General features: G+C 34.6%; 1 protein-coding gene across 2 annotated transcripts in view; it reads left to right on the top strand.

Annotated features, from left to right (window-relative positions):
- CDH8 (cadherin 8) overlaps nucleotides 1–24,703 on the top strand; it is a 151,493-nt gene that overhangs the window by 84,647 nt on the left and 42,143 nt on the right. For both annotated transcript variants that reach the window (XM_074912950.1, XM_074912951.1), the window contains exons 7-9: nucleotides 3,050–3,237; nucleotides 5,954–6,207; nucleotides 13,320–13,456. In XM_074912950.1, coding sequence (XP_074769051.1) covers nucleotides 3,050–3,237; nucleotides 5,954–6,207; nucleotides 13,320–13,456 — 579 coding nt within the window. The remainder of the gene's footprint in view (nucleotides 1–3,049; nucleotides 3,238–5,953; nucleotides 6,208–13,319; nucleotides 13,457–24,703) is intronic.

A 24,703-nucleotide genomic window follows, 5' to 3' on the forward strand; every position in this document is an offset into this window, starting at 1 on the left:
AAATTAATTCTTTTCCAAATATGTATGACTTGGAGTCCACTTCTGCCCTGTTCTGAAGACACAGAGTGAAATGGGTTTGTCCTCATACTCAGCATGTGATAAATACTGTCCTATAGTCTAGAAAATGCACAGAGAGAGAAAATATAAATAAGCTGAGGTAAAAGCTTATTTGAAAAATATATATATATTATTAACCCCTCTTAGTGTTTTTTAACAGATAAGCACTCTGTGCATGAGAAAAGATTTTCTCTCGTAAAATAAGAAATGCATAAATTTTTTACTTCGTATCACATTGCATTGCTTGCACTTGTGTAGTAGTGTTTTCCAACATATGATGACAATTTCTCTAATAATGTAAACATCTATGGCTGAACCATATCACCAGAATGCAGAGGGCTGTTTCTTTTATACCTGCAATGTACTGTAGCTCTAACTCAGTGATTAGAGATCTACTTTTTCCAGCTTACCTGGCTTTTATATTTGTATCAGCACTTTCTGTCTCAAAAAGCCTTTGCCTGCCGGTATGAAAAAAGCTGATCAGAAAACCAGCCACACAACTGGTACTAATTGGTACATTGGCTGGAGGTCTCACAAGAAGCACAGGAGTGAATGCATACGGAGATGGAGCTGTACTTCCCTGGGCCGCCTACTCCTCTCTGTTCTCCTGTAGTTTGGTTACAGTCACACACTAACTGGTTAGCATGAAGAACGCTGCATCACAGATTCTGGAAATATATTTTCTCTATGGAAAATGTAGATTCATTTTCCTTCAACAAAGAGCGAGTTGCTGTCTTTTAAGCTGTTAGAGCTAGTGCGTTCCAGTGCACAATTCAAGCTACCATCTAGGAATAACCACCTTGCTATAACACTGATCATTATGCAACTTCATTAGAAAAAAACCTGCATGTACTATAACTTTGTATTATGTATATATTGCATTTAATGAGGATGAGCCATAGTAAATATTGTAACTGAATGTTATTACAAATTCTGCCTTTTAAAACTAAGTATTCATAGCATACTGCCTAGCATTACAGATTAGTCATGACTCTGGCCTTATACAAGAGCTGATCAAGTCTTTAATATTTTTTTACACTGTTGAAGCACGGTTTGTGTTTGCCTGGAAAGGAAAATAAGAAAGGATCAAACTTACAATAGAGCCTAACCAGAATGAAATAGAAATTCATAAGATGTAATACATGCTGCTTTCACAATAAATTGTAATGAACTCAGAAAGCAGTGCGTTTTATCGGTTTATTGTTTCCAGGCAGGACAGAAATGTATATTTATGGTTTGATTTCAAAGAGTGTTAACCTCCTGGGTTTTAGAAATGAAAAAGATGAACTTTCACTACTTCTATGATCTCTTTGAAATAATTTTAGAGGCATTTTATAAGTCAGAAGTTTTAAAGCTGGCAGTTTACCATAGGATTTTACTGAGAAGAACTGTGCACAGCTGTGATAACCAAGGGTTTTCAAAGATGCGTAATGTGGATTTTTGGTCAGCTCTGCACTATGACATCTTGACAGGACAATTCATTATTCTTGAGAGCGATTTGTGTAAAAGAGTCATCTGCATCATAATAATTTTTTTTTACAACAGTTTGTAAACTATCTTAATAAATCTGAGAGAAAAATACCAACTTAAAAATGCAATCAACTGTGTCTGGAGATTCAGACCACAAAGTGTGGACAGCAGTATAAATTATGAACACACAATTTAGTCTCCTGAGGCACTTGATTGCTTTGGCTGCTCATTGTTTGTGAGCCATTATGAATATTATTAGGAATCTTGATGATCTCCAAATTATCTCTTAATAATTCAGCCTAGAAACATGAAAGAAAAAAAATATTTCACTTTGGGACAGACTATAAGTACAGCTAATATATGTATTTGTGAATTCCTCACAGTTTCCCTCCTGCTTTCAACTGTTGCTACTGCAGTCGGCCTACAAACACTTAAAGCAGCAATTCCAGAACATTTTGTTTTAAGAAAACTACTACCTGCACATAACAGTAAAAACTGCATGTTGGCTTAGAACAACTCTGAGGACAGAAAAGAACAAGTCCAGAACCCTTTGTCAAAAACTGGTTTAATGGTCTCATTTGCTAACCTTGAATTTGTTTTGACTATTTTATCTACTAAGTAGCACTGCAGTTGATCAGATCACTTATTAACCATAGCTGCAATAAGTGTAAATTACCAAGAGGTAAAAAAATAAGCACTTCATAAGGAATTTTTGATGTAAAGCATGCATGTGTCTTCTGTTTCTCAGAGCACTGTTAAGAACTGGGATATACAATAGTAAAATGGGTATTTTGAGTTTTACTCTTAATAAAATGCTTACCTAAAATAATTATTACAAGTTCTAAGTAGATTTTTCATGCTTCTTAGGTCAGAAGGTTTGAAGCAAGTATTACAAAAAATAAAAATGCTAACGATTTGAATAGCACTTCCTAGTGAATTTTAGTCTAACCCTACAGCCAATACAGTATTGATTGCTATGAAAAGTTATTTTTTCTTTTAAAACATAAATTTTGGGAGTTTCCTTGATGTTTCTTAATTAGTTTCTTATCACAGAAGGAGGTCGAAGATGTTATACAAACAAAATCAAATTAAAAGGGTCAAAAAAGTAATAAAAATCTGAAATTGAATAAAGCATCTTTAAGGTATTAGACTAGTTTTCTACAGAGTAAAAGCCAAAGTTTCATAGTTGAATTCTAACTATGTCTGTAAATAAGTTCATCAGTGTCTGCAGTAGAGAATGATGCATACTTTCAGTGTTGAAAGTACCTCAATATTTATGTTTGCCAACACTAAGGATCCCTGCAAGGAAGAAGCAGCGTACTACTGTAATGAAAAGAACATTCACCTACAGTAAACTGAATATTACTATATAAGAAACATGTTTTGCTACTTTAAGTAACTTGTGTGGTTTGTTTTAGTTACACATCTCAAGAGTTTGCATTGGGAAAGTATAACAAATTAAGAGCACACAAGAGATACTGGAATCAGGTGTAATGTTTAGTCTTTTCCTCTTATTTGTAAGGTCTGTATCACTTCTCAGTAATGGAAGATGTTGCTCTTGGTGAACCAATAGGAAGGGTGAAAGCAAACGACCTGGATATTGGAGAAAATGCTAAATCATCCTATGATATTATTGAAGGAGATGGAATGGATATATTTGAAATTACTACAGATGCCCAAACTCAGGACGGCATTATTAGAGTGAGAAAGGTAAATGATATCTCTGTTAAAATAAATGTTTATTGTACATACAACTACCCAGTCAGACTTTGTGAGAAGATGCTGGATTTCCAAGAATTCTTTTATCTATGGATGAGGTGTCAAGCCAGTGAAGTGATAAAAAAGGGATGTATTAGCTACGTCCCTCAAAATCGCCATTTAGGTGACAACTGGATTTTCAGTGCTGGGAACGTGTTAATCTTATCTGGGCTTCCACGTGGTCAAGGTTTTGCTTCCTTGGTTCCAAAGGAGTAGATTAGAATCCACTTTGTTGCTAGTGTAAACTTCCATAAAGTCTTGTCTGAGTATTCATCAGATACCTTTTCTCTATTATTTGATTTGCTGTATAACTGGTCAAATACTGTTCAGAGAAAAAAAAGAAAAAAAAAAGATAGTACATTATTTAAATTACCTAATGTGTGAGAGGCTTAGTCTTCCACCTTCTCTCATGTTGAACTCTCTTTGCTCAATGAATCACAATTCAGTGAACCTTATCAAGGAGATCAGTACTATTTCACATGAGAAGTACCAAATCTGGGCTCCAAAGAAGGCTACAAGTCTGTTACCTTTTCTATGCTATCATCAGCCTTGATGTATGCAAGATGAGCTATTTGCATGTACACAACAGATGGACCACCCAATTATATACAGAAATATGGGGAGAGACAGCATATGTATAACAAAACTTGGCGAGTAAAGTCAATGGAACATTACTTGCAGATATAATTTTCATTATTTTCTGGGGAAGGAGAAGAGAGCTGATTCTCGTGCTGTTTTCCAAAAAAGGATATGAATATAACTCATAACACTGGCATAGAAGTTTTAAAATATGTAGTATAGACCACTCTAAATCAGTCTTAGCGTGGGGTTTTTTGGGTTTTGTTTTTTTTAAAATAAATGCAAAACATGACATTCCAATGAAAAAAGGAAGAATCCAGTGACTACAGGTAATTAATATTCAACTTGTACCTGTAATTAAAGAGGTCAGGCAGAGTAGCTGTAAAAGTTTGTATTTTTTTGTTTCTTGGTGAGTAGGTCAGCACTGTAGATGTATAATAAAATGATATATATTTATCTAAATGTAGATCTGTTTTCCTAAAGAGAAAATTATGATATATATCCCTGGTCTTCCTTAGTGTTATTTATTGTATGCTGTGGCCTCTTTTGGAAACTAAGGCAATTAGCCTTTTGCCCCAGTTCCCTTGGCTTTATTTCATAACTGATTCTCTAACATAATGTTGTTTCATACATTCATTTTGACAGCACTAATCATTTTGGTTCTACTACAGTAGATGATGTATGGAGGGTGCTGCTCACCAACAGATTTTCTCCAGCATAAATTCATGGGTTTTACACAATGCAGAGTAAATTTTCAATATGATATTCTGATTAAGCATGACTTAAATGTATTGGGGTGCTGTCGTTTCTGTAAAGCATATGAAAAGCAATTTAAAAAATGATACAGGAGCTATGATTGGCAAATTGTGAATATGCTGATTTATAAATCACCATTCATAATTACAAAAGCTTACTAATTTAAGAGCTGCTAAAGAAGCAAGGTTTTCTCATGTTTACTAGAATTTGTGAGAAAGAGCAAATCCCATTAGAGTTTGATTCATACCTGAGAAAAATCAACAAAATTTGGAAGTATACATATTGAAGGCTTTGACAGACTTCCTGAAGGTTCCTATTTGTGTTGTTGCTGGTATTTGCATTGCAGATTCAGAGTTTCTATGTCCTTTTCTTTTTATCCATGGGACATTGTAATGCAAATCTTAATATCTTTCCAATGCTTGGCAATTTGCATCTTTGAAATTTGAATCATTGTGAGACACGAGAGAATTATATAGTGAATATACTGATGTGCTTCAAGACACAAACTTGAATCTCCTATAATGAAAAATTCTAATATTCAGAAATGTCACAGATTTGTTTTTTATTTGGTATTTCATTCCTTTAACTCCACTGTGTTTTCATCTTTTACGTTTTAATATGGAACTGTAAAATAGTAAAAACAGTGGTGATATGGCAGGTATATTGATAGAATAAAGCAATCGGTTTCATGTTTCTGTATCTGAAAAAAAAAAAAAAAGGTACAGAAAGAGCAATTGCTACAGTTTTAAGAAATTCCTAAGAGATGTCTACCTCGTTTACCCTTATAAACAGAAATGCAGAGTTACCTGAAGTGCGATAATGTTGAACTACTTTCTTATATGATTAGCTCTACATTTTTCCACATAATGCCACTCATGTCCAACAAATAATAATTGAAAGTTCTCATATTGTTCTGGAAGTAATAAAATATTTATTCTTTGTGGAGCTAGTATAATTTTTTTTTCTTATCTCCAACTAACAAAGCACTGATTAAGTGCATGATTAGTATGCAAGTCATGTCATCACCAACAAATTTGTAATATTTATCTGATATGTAATTGTAGTGGTTTAATTCATGAGAGACAATATTTTGGTAAATTTCTTGTGAAAAGCGAGAAAGCAAAGTCTTGTTTTCTCTGAGGCTGGTTAGTAAACAGATATCAATATATGCCTAGAAAATTTGCAGGTTAGATTTCTGGGAGTGGGAAGTGATTGCATTAAAACACACTGAATGTGCTTAAATGCACATAAATTTCATCCATCAGCATTATATTCAGTTGTTCTTTCTCTGTGGCCATTAGTAAAAGACATTTATCTTTGTCGTTCTTAACAGCCCCTGGACTTTGAGACCAAAAAATCCTATACTCTGAAGGTAGAAGCAGCCAACATTCATATTGATCCTCGCTTCATCAGTGGAGGACCATTCAAGGATACAGCAACAGTAAAAATTGTAGTAGAGGATGCTGATGAGCCACCAGTCTTTTCATCACCTACTTACTTACTGGAAGTGCATGAAAATGCTGCTATTAACTCTGTGATTGGTCAGGTGACTGCCCATGACCCTGACGTGTCTTCCAGTCCTATAAGGTAATGCTACTTTGAAGTTCTTTTTGAAAAAACTACTGGCAGAATGCTAAGTCTGTTTTCCTATACATTGTATGACATGGCTCTCATGCCATTTTATTTCTATAAAAATACTTGTATAGGATTTGTTTTATGATGTTACATTTATCCGTTTAGATAGTTTTCAAATCACAAAAAGGCTTCTTGCCACATGAGTAATCTTACAAAACAATAGTTATGCCATGAAAATAAGAAATAGGGAGCATAAGGTCAGGTAGGGTTGAATCATCAGTGTGTATCTCTGCAGTTATTGTAAGTAACCCACTAGTGTCTGCACTAACGATACTGAGTTTGTTCCATGTAGTTGTGAGGTTGTCAAAATATATTTTGTATTCCTTTGGCTAAACCCATTCGTGGTTTAAAGAGAGAAAATCAGAGATTATTATGCCAATATGACTTTTGCAACTTTGGTTTACAATATTATCCCTTTCTGATCTAACTTGAACAAAATCTGTTATTCCAGTTTCATCAGATCAGCGTTTTCTGCCTCATTTTGATGAGCACATGTCTTCCCCTCCCCCTTTGTAATGGCTAGTATGGTATGGTGCAAGTGTTACCAAAACACATTTTGCTATATATGGTACTGCTTGCCAAAAGCATTATGAAAACAAACACCAAAACATCAAATTCATAGTAAAGGTATATTTGAAGAGAGTCTATTTAATTACAATCATCACTGTATGTTACTGCCTTAGGGAATTCAACCTACGCAAGCAGTCTTCACCATTGTGAGGATGATGCTAACTGTAATCTCACTTAAAAACCATTTTCTAATCATCATGTTTACATCAGGTTTGTCATGGAGCCAAACTTGAAACTTTTATTTAGGGGGCCTAGATGTTGCACGTCATATTTTAGTATTTTTCAGAGTTAGGAATTCAGAATTTCCAATGTGTTTGGATGTATTAGAACTTGTGTATGAAGATGTTGGAGAGTATGATGGAGTCTCTCATTTCTAAATCATCCTTTCAAAACCACCTAAATGTAGCGAAACATTAACTATCACAGATTTCTATACAGACTAATTGATTAATGTATTTTCTACTGCAACACACAACCCAGACAGTGTTAATAGGCAGCAAATTAATTTTCTTACTAGAGAAGCTCTCAGGATGATCAAAGATAGTAGGCTAGTTATCTAGGTTAGAAAAATATTATGTAAACAGAAAAAAAAAAAAAAAAAAGTAATATAGGATGCACAGAGTTTGATCTATCACAGTTTAAGCAGTGGCTCCATCCCTAATTTTGTTACTGCTCTCCAGTGGCATCTATGAAAAAGGGCTTGCACTGCAGCTACAAAGACAGGGTCTTCTGAAAGATGTGTGAAACCAGCCATGGTCACAGCAAGTTGGCTTTCTTCCCTTTATTGCAGCTCGATAGTAATTTCTCTTTCAATTTAACCTTAGTTCCTTCCCTCTACCCTGTTCTGCTTTGCTCTTGGCTTGGTCCTGTGCTCCTCTGCCTCTTGATCGTGTCCCCTTTGTTCCTCATCTGAGCCTGGCTTCAACTCTGCTTCAGTTTTACCTTGGCTATTTTTGCAGTCTTGTTCTGTTTCCCTGGAATTCTTCTCTAGTCCTGCCCTAAACTCCTAATGATTTAGACCAGCTACAAGCCTACCTATGTCCTAAAATTGAGCCTCTATTCTGTCCAAGGCTGAAAAAAATGAACTGAGTAAAATATTTACTTCATTTTCATTTTTTTGTTATTTTACAGATCAAAATATTTTCAAACTTCTAAAAGCAAAAAATTAATTACATATGTGCAAACTGAATTAGAATGTTATTACTTATAAATTAATAAAGAAACAGCTGATATACATGAAACAGAATTGGCCAAAATTAATCACATTTAAACAAAAATGTTATTAATTAGTATGATTTATATCTTCTTTAAAAGTATTATTTGCAGTACTTTTTAAGATTTGATTTTTCTACAGTATTGGCTTGATAGCTAATGAAGGAATACACAGAGTTTGATTTTCTATGCAACTTTTTTTTTCTTGCTTGCTCACCTGATTAATTTGGCTTTATCTCGGATAGATCTGGAAAGACTGAATTCCTTTTCTGTATTTTTTGCATGAAAAATAAGGCAAAAAAAGATATTTCAAGTTAGTAAATCTACTATTGTGGGAGCAAAAATATACATCAGAGACAAGTAGGGAGCAGGTATGCAGTTACTTTTATTCCAATTTGGAACAAAATTGGAACATGGCAGGTTCTAACAAAAATATGTGGAAGTATTGTTTTGTTGGATTAGAATGTTTCATTTTTATTGTGCATTTCAAGTGTTTATTCTGTTATTGTATCGTGTATAGGATGTAAATTTATGTATATATTCTATGATATGCTTTCAACAATATTAAACATAAGTTAAAAATTTGAAAAACAGAATTAGAACATTCTGTTTGAAAAGTAATGGACTGTGTTAACATTGCCTGGCCATTTTTTAATGTAGTTTTTTTTCTTTAAAACAGAATTTTAGGAGACAACAACCAACTGCATTTCAAGCAAATGATATTTTTCAATAAATATCTGTTTTATCAATATTGTGGTTAGACAGAGCTTTTGTGTACATTTGTTATAAAAACCCCAAAACACAAACAAAAATATGAATCACCTTCTGTGCTACCAATACCGCATCTGCTGCACATTAGTCTGCTACACAAAGACTCAGTAAACTCAAAGTATTGCAGTGCCATAAAGGAAATAAAACGTGAATATCTCTGAACAGGGAAATAGTCTGATAACTGAGTCATGAGACAAAACATTAAAGAATTTAGAAAAATTATTATAGAAAACACTTCTCCTACGTTTCTTTTTTTTTAAAAAAAAAAAAAAAAAAAAAAGTTTTACCTAATTTGTCCTTTGGTTTTTTATGCTTGCTTGGAAGAGATGAACCATATTCTCTGATCTTTCCATCACTTGATCCTAAAAGGTGTGAAGCGTATCCTAGATTTATACAAAGAGGTGTATGATGGGTTCTGAATGTGCCCACCTTATGGAAATACCTGAAGAGGGTCATTTAGCAAAGTCTTGTGTCAAGTGGAGTTTTGGCAGTGGTTGTTAGTCTGGAATCTCTCTGTCAGCCAAAGAAATTTAGTCACCTTTTGATGGATGGAATTAGAGGATGCATGTGTCATATGGGACTTTTCTCATTACTGTTGTTGAGCCCTAATTGTGAATAAGCAAAGGCATCTTTAAATGGCTAAGTGATAATGTGATATTCAGCTGAATTATGCTTTCATTATCCACTTCTCCAATGAATATGAACTATCTCTTCATATCGGTTGTTAGGTTAATCTAATTATATCTTTCATAACCCAGTATTTTTAAAATAAGCAGCAAAATTTCTCTTTTATCTTTATTTGCTATTCTGCTGTGCATGTTGTTTAAGGGCCTTAGCTCACTTTTAAGCTTGATGGTGAAAAGGATTTATAAATTTGACTAATAATTGTAAACACGGTCAGTAGTTTGTTTCATTCTAGCCTAGCCATTGCAGAAGCCTGCATCAGTGACTCACATCTTACCACATTGAGACTGCATGCATCTCTTTTGGGAAAGGGATGCAGGGAATTCAGCTAAGTTAGTTGTAAAGTTTTGCTGTAGTTTATTTAGTCAGGATGGTGCTTTCTGGCTTACACCGTAATTAGCCTTGTAAGATCATTATCTATTCGCATACAAATCCATTGATTCTAGTAGTATTTATTTGATGATTTTGTTGTTATTTTATAACTATGGTCTGTTTATCTGCAGTAAATTATCTTGTCTAAAGCATGATCCAAGCGCATAGAAAAAAGCACGAGTAATAATCTTTCTTCCTATACTCTATCTGCCCTCCTATAAATCACTGCCCTTCAGTGTCTTTCTCTGTGGAGCGATAAGCTTCACTGTGGCAGCTTTTCCACATCCATATCACCAGAGATTTCATCTTTGGCAGCAGTTGATCACTTTCTTAATTCACAGCAGGCCTTAAAAACCTAGATAGGATATTTTCTGCCTCCCTAATGGTACAGCTGTTTATCTGTCATTAAGTAGCATGTCCGATCTGCCTGGCATTAATAAACAATGGTGATTTACCACTGATGAGGTATCAGTACTGTGATTCATATCTCAGCAGGTGCAGAAAAAAAGGATTTCTGCTCTTATTTACATTGGTGCAAATAAGGGATAGATCAAATTAAGTCATTAACAGGAATAGTGCAGGAACAGGACTGGGAATCATTTTAAGTCTTCTGTTAATCCACTATGGGCTTGCTCCTATGATAGCCATAGCAGACCCATGAACTAACCAAAACTTCCCAACAACCTGTGCTGGCTTTATTGCAAATTTAAAAGATATTATTTCCCCAGATATTATTTTCTCATTTTTAGAGAAATGTATGTTTTATGTATAGCTTATGGATCTGACAATGCATTCCCATTAAAAAGAGTTACAATACCATTAACATGAAAAGGAAAATGCAAACGTACTATTAATTTTTCCAGGTTTATGACATTGCAGATTTTAGTTTTTATTTTTGTACCAAATATTTATCAAATTATAATCAGGAGAGAGTTTTACCTCTTTGTAGTTACGTAAAGCCATGCAACTTCTGTTAAAAATGTTTCATTTTGAATTCTGGGTTTGCATTGTGAGTAAATACTGTTGGGATGAGATTAAATGCAACATAATAAACTCACAGATGTTACGCTCCCGGTTTTAAAACTTCAAAAACATACTGCAGGAAGACTGTGAATGGAATTGAAAAAAGAATTGATCATTAGAGAAAAACTGTCTTATCTCAATGGACTTTATGTCAAGCTCAGGTCAACTGAACATTAAATAGCACATAAGCATTTCATATTTTATTTCATTTATGGACTTCAGATGTTTGATAGCTGAAGAGTTCTTTCTGCATCATTACATAAACATCAAGAATTAAAAGATAGTTTTTTAAGTGCTGACATTTTTTAAAAAGTTATCTTAATGGCTGGCTGTCTTGTATTTTCTTGAGTGAAATCTTAAACCTGTGAAAGTCTGTAAGATATTTTTTGCTAACTTCACTTGTACCAAAATTTTACTTCTAATACTTTAATTGGAACTAGAGAGACATCAAAATAAGGTTAAGATACATTTCAAAAACGATTGCCTGAAGTTAGGCACCTACAGCTTTATTCTTTCACACAAGTGACCTGATTTTCAGAAATGCTGAGGATAGTACAATTCCCATTAAACCTTTGAGAACTGAGTATGTGAAGCTCACTAGAAAATCAGTTTACTTAAATGTCCAAATATAGATGCATGTGCCTAGCTTTAGGCACATATATTTGGAATTTTACTTTGTATTTTTTCTGCTAAAATTTATAACGAAACTACTCATTTTTAAGTGACTAAACTGAGTTCTTCTCGAGGTTTAAAAACAGAAAAATGTCTAACAAATCCCGTTTCCTAGTTAAACAGGGGTTATCACTCTTAAGTCGTTAAGTACATTATGAGTGTGATCATGCTAGCCTTGATCTTTAGTAATAGAGTCTTTAAACATTTCAACTTTAAGATTTTGATAAATTTTCACAATTTAGAACTAATTTTTTGGAAGTGAATTGTATCTTACTGAATGCATTGCAGAAGCAATCTAATTGCAATGTGTCTTTCATTGTAAATATGAAAATATCTGACACGGTAATAAAAAAAAGATGAATGCCATAATCCTGAACTTTGAAATTGGATCCTAATACAATGTCTATCAAAATCAATTGTATTTTGCTGGAATTAGTCTGAGTTCATCAGAATATGTTTATTGTAGCATATAAAGGAACTTCCATATCAGAACTTTTTTTGGAAATTGCTTATGATAAAGCATAAAACAGAATGGAGTAACTGATTTTCAGATAACTGTGCCATTGTTGCTGTAGCAAAATATGCTTTTATTCTTTTAACAGCATATTTGCAAAAAGTAGAAATGTAATGAGAAACTGACAGTCTGAGTCACTTTTCTGACCAGTAGATAATGTAATCCAGTCTGATACTGTATCCTAACTCAGCTATTGTGCCTAGATATAATGCAGAACAGATGTAAAAATTGTCAGTGCATGCTGTTAGGTTCTGTAATACATAGATACAAAGGCTTAAAAGGCTTTTATATAAATCCACAATTAGGATTCAGTAAACCCCCTTGAAGTCAATTTTTGTTGAACCATATCAATAGTTTATCTCTAAACTCTCATTTCGTACCTGTCCTGTCAAAAAAAATGGAAGGCTTAATTTTGTGATTTAGTTTCTTTTGGCGACTTGTACATTAATGAAATAACTCTGTGAAACTGGGCAAAGATAAAAGCTTCCTGGGGATCCAGGTCTGAGCTTTAAATCATCGTCCTGCTTAATGCACCATTGAAGCAATCTACTGCAGCTCGCTCTTGTTGTCAAGCTGGCTCTGTTTAGGCTGCATAATTTACCTGGACGTTCACATTTGCAAACTCTGACTACCTGTCAGATGAAACTTGTTTTGTTAAAAATCTGTGATGTCAATCCATGAAACAATCAGTCCTTCAGTGTTTGGAGTGTTTTATAAGAAAATGGTGATTCACTAACTGCATTCTGCCTGTGGAACTGCTTGAACCATAACCAAATAATATGCTTGGTGAATAGTTCATGCTTCATTAATCTGAAATTTATTGGTAAAATAATATTATTCAGCCCTTTTTAAAATAACCATGAAGCCCACCATTTTTGTGTGCTTAATACATTACTGTTGAAATTATCATCGGTTACTGTGAAATACCATAGAAACTGTCTAATAAATGTGATGGATTGTGTAATTAACTCTTGATCAGCACCGTTTTTCAAAGATGTTACCCATTGAACCTGAGGGCATTTTATGACCTTCACAGTGGGTATGCAGCTAATTACTCCTTGGGCAATAATTATTAAGTTTTTTTAGTCTCAGTTTGTCATTTTGTCTTATAAATTATTATGCTATTGAGCTTCTCAATCCATTTGGCTATAAAACTGCAGCTCTCTGAGGGCTCCCTAGATTGTCTTGTGATTGTATGGATTACACCAACTTCATTAAGTAGATTACAGGGATGTCTGTTTTGTAGGTTTTCCATTGATCGGCATACTGACCTTGAGAGACAGTTCAACATTAACGCAGAAGATGGGAAAATAACTTTGGCAACGCCACTGGACAGAGAAACAAATATGTGGCACAACATAACTATTGTAGCTACTGAAACCAGTAAGTGTTTGTGCATACTGATTTTTAGTTCTGTTGGTTTTATAATTAATTTTAACAGCATGTGCAATGGAAACTATATGCTTCAGTAAGAAGTAAAACACATTGGATATTTAAATTACAGACTTCTTGAAAGAAAATTTAATTTCTGCTGAAGCTCCATTTGTTTTAGTTTTCAAAAGTGCATTTTTTTTCAGTGAATACAGTAGTATAGATTTTTAAGAGATACATGAGTACATTTGTACAGGGTATATAGGGTAAATGTTAAAAAATTTTAAAAAAACCCAAAACCTTATATTTAGTTAGTTATATTAAGACAGGAAAAATTAAGTTTTGCTACTGTAGACGTAAATTGTAAACTCAACCCAGATGTTCTTAACGCTGAGTGATATTATGTTTCAGTACCATAAATGATTAATTACATGGGTAGTGTTGCGTGAAAGTAGTCCTGTTTGATATATATGAACAAATATACTCAAATACTGCCATAGACATGAATATGGATTGTTCAGATACACAAAACTATTGTGACGTATCCGTACACCTAAGTCATTGGGAGCCAGGAATGTCACCCTGTTCGGGTATATGGGTCCTAAATTTCAGTCAAGATTTCTTCTTGATTAATTTGTAATTGTAAGCGCTGCTGACAGGATCCCATATGACAATATAATTTATTATTAGCATTAGCACTTTATTTTAGATTATACATTTAACTTAAACATATTGCAGCAAAATAATGGATTCAGAACATAGGTTTGTGTCCTATGCCGATGTCTTAACTGAAGCACAAACTATGAAAATGCTTTTGCTGACGTATCTGTTCTGCAATCAATGTATATGCATAATTCTCATATGTGTATACACACCTGACACATTGTTGTAAGAATATGTCATCAGAGCCCGATGGTCAGTGCGGCTAATTCTAGGGTGATGTTAATGCTTGCTTTTCCCCCACTGGATCTTTTTTAAAGATATAATATTATATCTTTAAAGAGATAGTATTATGATACAGAACTTTTAATGCTTAGTTTCATGATACTGTAGCTATGAACATAATGGGAAGGTAAAATGTACGTATTTGGCCCTTTTTATTTTTCTGTGGTACTTGCTTTCAAAAACAAACATGTTGGGAATCTGTGACAGGTAACTGAAAAGGAATACATAAATGAGAAATATAGGTCTGGGTATAAACTAAGCTCTCAACTTACAACCTCTGTAAACTGTATTCCTATGACCTGCCTTAATAATTTGTGTATTTCATTGCCAGTAACAATGCCCTTATATTTATTGTAAATCTTGCAGGCAAGCACTACTTTGATAAATTAGCAAGAATACTTTCTGCTTGCAGAAAAGCCAAGGAGACACAGGGCATCAAACTACAGAAGGAAAGAAAGTAAGCTCTGTTTTCATAGGGCATATTTTGACCAGGTTAATATCAAACCAGTTAATAATTTTGATGTTTTTAAAGGAGGAGGATATAAAGTTTCCATACTAATTTTCTCAAGACATGAGGAATGTCAGATCACGAGATTTGCCAATGGCATGGAAAGCAGAATTATTAGTTTGTGATCCAAAGTTTTCAGACATTGGAATAGTAAGATGTAAAGTAAAGTGATTTTACATTTTATTTCCTCCAAAAAGTCAAAAAAGAACAAAATTAAAAGATAACTTTTCAAGAAACTCCCCCAATTAATTTATTCATCTCCCTTCTACATATGTGTAGGAACAAAGTTAACAGAAATGCACTTTACTAAGCCATATCAATCTGCCTGTTGCATCTTCAGAGTTTTAAAACAAAATAATGCTCAAGAATTTTCTAAGTCAGCCTTGTCATTAAACTTCATGGGAGCCTCAGCATCTATCACTATTGTTAAATTGCCTCTTATCAGACTGTCTATGAAAATAATAATGCCAATCTTGTTCTAAGCATTTGCATTCCTAAAATAATTATTTGACATTTACATAAAACAAGAGCTTATTTTCATAGACTACGGTCTTTGCTTATTTAAGAGAAATTATTTTTAAACTCCTTGTGCAGGAACTAAATTTGTTCATTGAACTGTCAAGCAGGGTAAAATGGACATTTTAGATTTTTTTTTCCAAAACACTAATAAGCAAATTCTCTGTCATAAAATAACAGAGATCTGTTGGAGATAGATACAAGCAGCAAATGAAAATAGAAAGTGTGTCATTATAATGTTTTCACTGACAGTAGTAATAATGGACTGCTGATCTCTCCCATAAAAATAAATATGTCGGCATCATTTATACAGGAGAATTTTCTCTTCCTGGGCTAGCTGCTTTCCAGGTTCAGGTCAAGGCTCACCTCTATTCCTGCGGGACAATGATCAGGCCATTTCATTGCTGTTACACTCGCTTACTAATCATATGCCATGATCTTAGTTTTTTTCTTCTTGATTCCCAGTATGGTAGATCCTAAATATACACTGATTTATCTAAACTTTCATAGATAAACACCAAGTTTTGCCAAAACATAAATCACTATTTCAGAACTTTGTGCTGATAAGTTACCTGCAGCTAAATTTGTGCTTTAAGCACAGGTAACTTTTGGCAGTGTTCTGCTGTCACCATGACAAAGTTTTTATTTTGTATCATCCCTCAGCCACTGTCGCAGGTGGGAATCTTCCAAGACAAGATTGGTCTGGCTGAATTGAGCATACCTACTGCATTTTCACTTGGCTTGAGGATGAAGATCTTTAGATTCAGACAGGCTGATCTCTTTGAAAGTGACACTTTAGAATATGTGTGGATAATTTTAAACATGCTACCTCTTTTTAATCTGACTGCCTCAAAATATGAACTTAACCCTTTCGTGTCTAGCAAAACTAGGAGGAATAACAAAAGCATGAGCCAGCTGGGACTGACTCTTTTCTGTAAGTACTTAACAGGCAAAAGGCTAGTTTGGGGTTTTCTTTTAGGAGGACATTTTCTTTTACTATTCATAGGCAAGTGATTGGCTAGCTCTAATTCAGAACAAACTCATGCTATTGGTGACAAATAGTATTACCATCATATTCTGAGACTTGTGTAAAGTGGGACATTTTGGAGGGTGGCGTTTCCCTCCTTGCACTTTCCCATCACTAGCAGATTCCTTCACGCCTCCGTGAAGGAGTTTCTAGTTGTCTGCAGCCTTCCTTCTCGGACGGTTAAACTAGCCAGACAGACTAAGCGCCTCGAGTGGCTCTCCCTCAGACAGTTGCCCAAACTTTGTATTGCTTTTTGTCCTGGTTCTCAAAATATGTAGACAATTTGCATATAGTTTTATGCCTCCTCTTTAAATCACAATAACTACATTGCATACTGGTTGCATGCCCACTAGAGATAATTCTTTAAATATCCATGTGAATCTTTTTTTGGTCACTAAAGGTGAAATAATGCAAAGAGCAATCAGTGAAAAAGACTGGACTGAAAGCAATGAACATGGTACAGGTGATATTTAGGTGACGGTTTCAGTATTTCAGATTTAGTTAGACATTTTCCATTAATTTTGTGAAAAACAGTAGATAAATTCCTTCTGGAGCTTTATTCCTCTCAACTACTACCCTTAAATCTCTCTCCTCTTAAATGTTTTATTCCTGTTGCACTTTTTTTTTTTTTTCTATATGATCTCATATACTTGTTTCTTATATTGTCAAATTAATTTTTGGTTCTTTATTCAACTTTTTTTCTCTCTGGTCATGTAATGACTGCTCTGTGTTGATGAATTCTGTCACATGGGTTTTTAAGAGAAGAGAATATTACAAAGAATTTTGACCTCTTTGAAAGATCAATCTGAAATGCAGGCTTAGGATTTGCAGAAGACATATTTGAATTAACACTCATGGCAAGAGGGATACTGAAAGTTATTGCACCTATGAATTGATTCTTAAATTTTCCTTCTACATTGCCATACATCCAAGTTTACTCTGCTGAATGAGTCAGGAGCAGGAACATCTAGATGATTACAGGCTAGAGGAAGCAGGCTCACTGGCAAAATGACCTTTCCCGGAGAATGTACCTTTTGGTCTGTGGATGTAAAAGGTGAACTTTGTTTTCTGTCACTGACTCTGGACTTCAAATACTAAACTAATGAGATTTTTCATTGTTTTGTGGTGTAGTTGAGATTTATGTGAGTTTAAAATTGTATGCCCAGGTTGGGAGGTTTCTTTTAGCTAGATGCTTGAGAGAATGGGGATGGCTATAGCCTTGCTTTGTAAGTCAGGGTTGATTACGCTGCTGGTATGTTTGGGTTCTCTGGGGCTATGCCCTGAACAGGAAAAGAATCCAGGGGCATATGCAAGTATTGTCTGAGAGCCTGAATTGCAGTGCAGTAAGAATGAATGATTAACTTACAGACATTTCTTTTGGTGCATCTTTCTTGTGCGTATAAAGGCTCATCACATCTTTGGTTCTTTGGCCCTTTTTTGAAGTGGAATTTTCTGCCATTCAGTAAAATCTAGTAGAGTCAGGATCCTAACGTCGTACGTGATCCCATTCATCTGAACACACAGATGCGTTTTTTAGTTTGTATAAGTTACAATTATAGCTATAACTACTGTTCACATTGATATGCTTGTGTTGCTTGCATTAACTGGTTAGCAATTTTGCTGGGCAGTGAACCAGAGCAGAGTTCAGGCTGTGCTAACCTCCTCAGTATTCTTTCTTGTACAGGTTTTGCAGTACTTACCGAGTTATATATTGTCAATGCTACTCAGCTCCTAAAAGAAAATCAAATAGCCATGATTTATTTATTAGAACACTTTTGCTACAGTTTGCACAGATTCTGAATGGAGTTCAGAATCACCAATCATTCAAGCTATCAGATTGTCATACCTGTATAAGGCATATAATAATTAAACTCCATCTTTTTTCTGCCTCCAGCTCCATGGATTTCCATTTCAGTCTTCTAATGGCTGTAACAGCCACATGGCAGATATTTCCCTAGCATTCTTACTGTGTCTGTCATTAATATTAAGGAAAGTCCCTGTCCTTCATTCACTGCTGGTTAATTGATATAACAAAGGCAGTAATAAATGCAGAACTAATGTAGTTTGAAACCAAAGCAAAGACTTATCAGACAAGCTGTTTTAACTTAGACAAGAAAGAAGTGTATTAGTAACATAATTTAACTGCACAACATTCCTCCAATTTAAATATGAATATACTGATATTTGCATACTCATCCCTTCTAAACTGTAGCTGAGATCTGCTTAAGATACAGGATTCTAGTGAATTCTTTGAAAACCAAAAGTATACTGTAATGCATTCACTGTTAGCAGTGCTTCTCTGCAATTCTTTTTTAAAAAAACGAGTTAATCTTTTTCTCAAGAATATATGTATTGCATAGTAGAAATTAATTGAATGATACTGTAGATTTCAACAAGAAAAAGCCTCTAAACATATTCCAGTTGGTAGCCTCTGAAATTTGTGAAAAACACACCAACAAATAACAGAAACCACGGCTCATAAACTTTAAAGACAACTAAATGATTATCCCTTTAAAGTCCCCAAGCTTTCTTTCCCCTGATATAACACTGAGTGGGCTACTCAAGATTTATATTTTCTTTCTAGCCTTTTTATGACCATGTGCAGCACTGGATTCCTCAGACTGCATTCAGGTCAAATCTGTTATGGTTTGTGAGGTACTACCATGAGCATATTCAAGCATAGACAGAATATTTTATAATTAGTATAGACTCAAGCCTTTTCAGACATACTGGGAAATACAGAGATGAAGTGTGCATCTGTTTGCTCTGTTATGTCAGGTTACAAGTCTCTTCTAGAACTTCTCCCTTTTCTCACACTCCGTGCCTCACACGCACAGACATGCAACACATCAGTCCGCTGGGGAATTCCAAAGCCAGGACTGCCTGTGAGAGGATATTTCTCTCTATATAGCCTAGAGCAATGCTTTTAGCCAAGTTTTAAATCTCTGAATGAAGGGGTTTAATGGAACTTCTGTTTTCCTCATTCTTCAGGCACTGAAGTCATGGCACTATTTTCATTTTGATTGCTTTATGAAATGATTGTTGGTATTCAGCTTCACTTGCCAAACAAAAAGCATACCAGTGGCTAGCTAAGTCCCCCACCCAAATATTTGGCAAAGTACCAGAACTGCCACAACTAGTAGAAATTCTCGTGAATTATTAGTCAAAGCAATAGATGAAAATATAGACAAGACCTTGAAATGTAAATGGTGATTTGACCACAATAAATATTTTCCCAGCATAGAGCATGGGAATCTCAAGGACAAAGCTGTGGGCCCTATCTGACAAAGGTAATTACCCATACCAACTGCATTCTTTAGAAATGAAGAAGTATGAGGCAATTTTATCACCTAATGGGAAAGGGCATAAAGCCAGAAAGACTCTTTATGGTTTACCAAGAATATAAATACAATAATTGAATCATCACCCAGCACATGCTCTACTAAAGTTATCTATATTGTATATTCCTTTAAAAAACACTAATTAAAAAGGAAGAGAGACATAATTACTCTTCAGAATAAGCCTTCAGCTACAATGTACTTTTTAATGCCGTGACTACCTTTGCTCATGCTTTCGTTTATTTATTTAGCCTTTTTTTTTTGTAAAAAGGACTATAGGCATTATTGACAATAATTCTAACATTTTAGGGAGTTACTTTGGTGCATCATATAATTACCTCCAATTTAGGACTGAGTAAATTTCAGTAAGTTTTAGAAAGAGAAGGAAATAAGCCTGTATGGAGGTTTAAACCGGAGAAGCTCAGGAACATTAACCTTCTTCACTTGACCCTTTTTTCTCTGGCTTACTTTAACTCAAACAAGATAGTCCGTCATTTTTGCACAGAAACACAGGATTTAGTTAGGTAGTTTTTATTCATTTGCACATATACAGGGTTACACAGAACTGCATCGATTCTGGTGGGTCACAGAGCATTTGCCATCAGTTAGTGGAGGGCTGGTATATCACATAAAGCTAGTTTGCAGTTCTCAGCTATGAAAGTGCATTCAGACATACCACAGACTTTCCCATTAGTGTTTTTCGCAGCTCAAGAATAGCAGGAGAGGTGATCCACATGGATAATAGCATGGGAGTAGCCACATTATGAGGAAATATGAATGACAATGTACTTGCGAAACAGATTCTCTGAAATATAGTTTCAGTAGTTCAGGAGCAAACATTAAAATTCACGTATGGGATGCTGGATAGAAGTTAGCAACCGCTGATTTCAGAGAAAAGCATGTAAGGCAACTGTGAATAAAGCATCTGAGTAATCCCGTGCAAAATAAAAGTCAGAGGAGGTAATAAACATAATTATGGCAAGGAAAAGGAGAGAGATTTGCATGAAGAGTCTATCTTCTTTTATTTCTGGTAAAGCCAAGCTAGACATCTTAGTTCTAGATTTGCAAATGTTGATTTCACAAAAGCATACTGGAATTGAGAACAGTGTTCAAAGCTTAAAACACAAAAGGTTAGGATACTAACTGGTGTTTTAGAAAGGGAATAAGGCTTTTAAGGACACAGAACAGAGAAGGATTCAAGTAAGGAATACAAGGGTCATTAGTAAAAATGTACTTGACTAATTTACATGAAGTATGTTTGTTAATTACTTTGAGAAAACTGGAGGCATGGTTAAACTGTCAATATACATATTAGCAAACTGAGTGCGTTGTTAAACTGGACAAGTAACAATTGGCCAGCTGCACTTTGAACATTTGAATTAGAATTTCTGAAAAAAATATGATTAATCTTATAAAATACTGTGTAGTATTCATCTAGTTTGGTAAACTGAATTCATCTACTTCTAGGCAGAATGTGACTAAAATCTCTACTGGATTTTTGTAAGGCTGAAGCATGAGAGTGGGTCAGAGTAGAGGTTTGTAAGTGAGTATCGTTTTAGTCAATCTTCTTTAAGCACATTTCCTTCTAGAATAAAGACTACTCAGAGTAGCATGCTTTGAGCTTCTAGTAACGTTGCTAGATAGCAAAGAATGGCAGTATTTTCTGGCTGAAAAACAGAGAGGATTTTTTAAAGGTACATACTCATATGCTAGGGAGATCTTATTGCTGAAGGTATGCAAGTAATAATGGTTTGATGCTAAAGTCCTAGAACCTCATTTTCAAATACAGCATATCCAGCAATATTTTATCTGTGAAGGAATCATAAGAGTAATTATTAAATTGCACTGTTAAGAAAATCAGTTCCAGAAAGGAATATAAGCTCTAAAAATAGTGACATTTAAATACTTCTGTAATAAATTATTGTTTAATAAAAACTTCTATTAAAGCATTTTGGTGTTTTGTCTATCAGTAAGGGATGGATTTCATTTGAGCTATTAATTATTTTACTTCAATCATGAAATAATTTAAAGTAAAAAACCCAAAATATTCCAGACGTCATGTCCTCAATCAGTCTGCTTATTGTTATTATTATTGCTGCTAGTCATTATAAAATTTCATAGATAATTATAATTGACAAGACCTTGCATATCTAAGTCAATATTTTAGAACATTTTAATATGCATGCTGTATTAGCATATTAACAATATAATTGCTCTAAAGTGTGGGCCAGATTCCTGACTGTTTTATGCTAGCACAACTCCGTTGATTAAGCTGGAATTGAGCAACACACCAGCAAATCATGCCCTGGTACGTTTGTTGTGTCTTAAAACTTTTCTTCAATCAATTTTCTTTCCGCCTGTTTTCTGGTCTGTTTTGTCAGGCACTTTTTTGTCACCTAATAGCACCATATTATTTTTGTCACCTAATAGCACCATATTATTTTCTAGAAATTTTTTCTCATTGTTCTGTTTAGAAATTAAAACCTGTTACTTCCTCGCAATTAAGGCATTACACTGCCTCAGAAAGTCTGAAATCCTAGTTAGGTTTGTGGTGCTGTGATCAACAAGAAGTAAAGATCCAGTAGCATTTCATCACACTTATTATTGCTAGTGTGGACAGTAAAAGTAACAGAAGGATGTGATTCCCTGTTTTCCTATCTCTTTTTTTCTTCTTACTGGTAGCTGCCACAAGGAAATGGGAAAAAAGTTTTTTCAAAAGCTTTTAGCGGACTTTGACTTCTAATAAAATGATGGGTCTGTAGAACAGTGCTTCCTACTTGCAGATGATTCCAGAGATTACAAATGCTGTTTTGCTTTTGCTTATTCTTGAAGTTAGGTATAATTTTTTCCTGTTTGTTGTTTTTTTTTCCTCCTAATTTGCATTGGTTAAAGGCAAAATATGTAACTGTATAATTTTAAACATTTCTAGCTTGCTATTCTTTATAGCTTATAAATCCACTGCTAATAGTTGCTGAAACGTAAACCCTATTTTTATTTTTTGCACTTGTAACAATTCGCCACTGAAATAGGTAACACAGTTCATTTACTGAAAGTGACATAACTGCAAACTACATTCTGACTTGCATCCTCGTTAGAGACAAATAAGGCTCAGTAACACAGTACTGTATCAGAAATACAGGTTGTTTTCTGCCAGCATTTGTTTCGATTTGGTGTCTGGATAGATGTGTGGGTGGAAGTATGTTGGCAGTGTAGGGTTTTTTAGGTTTTTTTACCTTAAGGATTTAGTTAGGATCTGTGAATAAAACAGAATTGTTTTCATTGTCATAAACCTGACATGACTATAGCAGCTTCCAATACAACCCGCTCAAGTAGCTACACTAATAATTTATTTTGAATTATGTATTTGTTTACTCATATTGATGTGTCACATATATCTTGATTATGTGTCACTGTGAATATGAAGCTCACTGTGGTCAAAATTAGATTTGCAGAAGAACAGTCTCTAAGGACATGCTGTTTGCATCCAGAGCTTCTGACAAGAGACAAGTACCCGTAATTGCTACTCAAATATTGAAAAGGTGCTATTGTTTCTGACTAGGATGCCCCTTCTAACTCTTTCCAAGCCTCATCCCATCCCTTTGTTCCCCGTACTTTAATATTCCACCTTCTCTCTCCTAGTGCATATCCTGTGCATTCTGATCACTCTCTTATCCAATATGTAGGTTACAAGTAATGAGCACTCATGTGTTACCTAGTACATCTAGTATCTACTAGACCTTCTAGTGTTTTCTTTTAGGAGTCCATGAAAATGAATAGGAAGTGGTAACACTAAGGTGGATTTTTCAAAACATAAACATTGTGATTAAAGGGAGACTGCCATTCAAAGTGGTTTATAATAACCAGAAACCCTGGGTTGTTGATTTTTGGGAGGGTGGAATGAGGGGTGGAGTTTGTCTATGTTTCCCATTCCCCTCCAGCTCTAAGGTGGGCATGAATTAGTTCATCATCCTCTGCTCCCTCAAGGACAAAATTACAGCTCACTTACTGTTGCCCCTGCTTCTCAGTCACATAGCAGTGGGTAACTTTTTCTCTCCTATTGTGCATGGCTAAATTTAAACTGAACAGTGTCTTTTGATCTTCCCTTATAACCAGGGTTATGGTAGAATAGACCCTCTTCACAGCTGTAAACTACATTTGAGGGGATGCTTTGCTTTTCCAATCTAGTTTTGCCTTTCCAAGCTCTTTTGATCTGTCTGTGCATTCAGACAAGACAATATCATGCATATACACCAAACAAAATATGATCCTTCATTACAAATTACAAACATTTCCCAGTTTTGCAAATGGATCTTTCAATTCACAGAGTATCAGAGGTAATTACAGAGTAACTATTTGTTAGACTGCTGAATAACTGCACAGCTTAATGGTATGAAAAATAACAAAGAGGTTGCATTTGAATGTCAAATTATAGCCTGCCCTCAGATAAGCAAAATGAGGGCTGATTCCATCAATATGTATTGTATCTGTATGAAAGGAATATACTAACTTTTTAAACATATAGTTCGGTTATCAAGTTTCATAAATAAGTGTGGATACTTTGAAGTTAGCAAAGGGCCCTGTTGAAGTCCCTGCTTTAATTTAAACTATATTTACATTTTAAATCTTTAAATTATTTTAAATGTAGGAAATAGATAATGTAATATTAAGGACAAGGACTAGGTTAAACTTCCAGAGTAGAAGAGATCTGACTAACTGCAGCTGAAGCTGAATCAGGCCTTGGAGTAAAAGGGAAAAATGCATACCAACATAGTCTATTTACATTACTTTGCTACTACAATGGCAAGCAAAGAACTCAGTGCAGGTTTAGGTGGAATGTCACTGGTAGAAAAATTTTGTGTTTGGTCTTTTTGCAGGCATGTTTCATTTTTCTGCAAATGCTAGGTAATTTATTCAAAATTCTTACT

Source organism: Athene noctua, chromosome 9, assembly GCF_965140245.1.
Source record: "Athene noctua chromosome 9, bAthNoc1.hap1.1, whole genome shotgun sequence".
In the NCBI taxonomy this organism is placed as follows: domain Eukaryota; kingdom Metazoa; phylum Chordata; class Aves; order Strigiformes; family Strigidae; genus Athene; species Athene noctua.